We start from the raw sequence: 2240 nt of genomic DNA on the forward strand, positions 1-2240 counted from the left end.
AAAAAAAGAATAAATTCATGACTTTGGTAGGTAGAATAGTATCACTACCCTCCTCCCATGAGGTCTATATCCTAATTCCCAACCAAAACCAAACCAAACTCACTGCCCTCAAGTCAATTCTGACTCATAGCAACCCCCTTTGGGTGTCCAAGGTGGTAAATCTTTACAGAAGTAGATTGTCCAGTCTTCCTTCCCTGGAGTGGCTGGTGGGTTTGCCTTCTGGTTAGCAGTCAAATGCCTTAGGCACTACACCACCCGAGTTCCTTTCCTAATCCCCAGAACATGCAAATATCTTACAAACCAAACACCAAACCCACTGCCATCAAGTCGATTCCAACTCATAACAACCCTATAGGACAGAGTAGAACTGCCCTTAGCGTTTCAAAGTCTGTAAATCCTTATGAAGTAGATTGCTCGTCTTTCTCCCATGGGGTGGCGGGTGGGTTTGAACCACCAACCTTTTTGCTGGCCACCAAATGCCTTAACCACTGCACCACCAGAGCTCCTGAAAATGTTATATCACATGGTAAAAAGGACTTTCCAAGAATGACCTGAACCTGAGAATAGTATCCTGAATTATCTAGGTGAACCCAATCTAATCATACAAATCCTAAAAGGTGAAGAACTTTTCTCAGCTGTGATCAGAAAGATCAGAAAGATGCAACATTGCTTGCTTGACAGATGAAGGAAGAGGTCCACAAGCCAAGATACATGGGCAGCTTCTAGAAACTGGAAAAAGACAAGAAGTCGATTCTCCCTTAAAGTCTCCAAAAAGGAACACAGCTCTGTCAACATCCTGATTTTAGCCCAGTGAGACCAGTATTAGATTTCTGACCTACAGAAATGTGGTATTATAAGCATGTGTTGTGTTAAGGCATTGCTGTTTGTTGTAACTGGTTACAGCAGCAATAGGAAATTAACACAGTGACTTACCTCTGTTGATTTCCAAGCATTAATCTTGAGTGGCAGTGTTTCCTGGGACAAGGCAGTCTCACTAGGCAATTGAATGTTTTGGCACTGCTCTTGTCTCCATCCTGTCTTGGAAGCTTTTTCTGTCAACAAAATATAGTTTAGATTTTACTTTGTCAAAAAATAGTAATGTTTTTGCATTAGTACATAATTTTTTACTTAATTGCTTCTGAAGATCTATTTTGTCTACTAAATAAACATACATCACCTGCCAATAGCTAGCTATGAATATTATATTTGTTTTGTTATTGTTACGTGCCATCGAGTCAGCCCCGACTCATAGTAACCCCTCCTTGGGTTTCCGAGGTGGTATCACTACGGAAGTAGATTGCCCAACCTTCGTTCCGAGGAGTGGCTGGTGGGTTTGAACTGCCAGCCCTCTGGTTAGCAGTCAAGTGCCTTAGGCACTATGCTACCACAGCTCCTGAATATTATATTAATAACCCATTATAATAATTGGCAAGTGCACACAGATTAAATTAATGCAACTTCAGTTCTCACCCTATCTCCCATCAACAACTCTATTTTATGGCTTTATTATTTGAAACATCTTTTTGTTAAAAAAAAAAAAAGGTACAACACAGTACAGAAAACAGAGTTTGAAAATGTGAAAATGATGCAGATGAATTTGTAGAAAAATAGGAATGACAACTATAATTATTCTAATTAAATTTAAAAGAATGTTCTTATTGCAGTGTGAATTTCATGTATTCTAGTTAGAAGTAGATTATTTGATTTAAAAAAAAGAAATGTGAAACACAATTCTCTTTTAAAATGTAATTGTAAAAGGAAAAATTATACTAATAAAAAGAAACTGATCTTTCTGCTTATCTATTTTTGCTAAATTTAATGTTTTCTAGCCTTAATTTCATTTTCCTTTCTATGTTGTCTTAGTTATCTAGTGCTGCTGTAACAGAAATACCATAAATGTTGTTGCTGTTGTTATGTGCCGTCGAGTCGGCCCCAACTCCCAGAGACTCCTCCTTGGGTTTCCGAAGCAGTATCACTACGGAGGTAGATCACCCAACCTTCCTTCCAAGGAGTGGCTAGTGGGTTTGAACGGCCAGCCTTCTGGTTAGCACCATAAATGAGTGGTCTTAAAAACAAACTTATTTTCTCACTGTTTAGGAGTCTAGAAGTCCACATTCAGGGTGCTGGCTCTGGGGTAAATCCTTATTTCTTTGATCTTGCACCTGGGCACTCTTAATGTGGCGTGGCATCTCTCTTCCTCCATATCTGCTTTTCTCACTTGTTTAATCTATTTTGTACTT

General features: G+C 39.0%; 1 protein-coding gene across 1 annotated transcript in view; it reads right to left on the reverse strand.

Moving 5' to 3' along the window:
• ENTHD1 (ENTH domain containing 1) overlaps positions 1–2240 on the reverse strand; it is a 209785-nt gene that overhangs the window by 143060 nt on the left and 64485 nt on the right. Inside the window, exon 3 of the mRNA XM_007941766.1 lies at positions 934–1052. Within this exon, the coding sequence (XP_007939957.1) occupies positions 934–1052 (119 nt within the window). The remainder of the gene's footprint in view (positions 1–933; positions 1053–2240) is intronic.

This window comes from Orycteropus afer, unplaced genomic scaffold, assembly GCF_000298275.1.
Source record: "Orycteropus afer afer isolate SDZICR_OR568_19922 unplaced genomic scaffold, OryAfe1.0 scaffold00083, whole genome shotgun sequence".
Classification (NCBI taxonomy): domain Eukaryota; kingdom Metazoa; phylum Chordata; class Mammalia; order Tubulidentata; family Orycteropodidae; genus Orycteropus; species Orycteropus afer.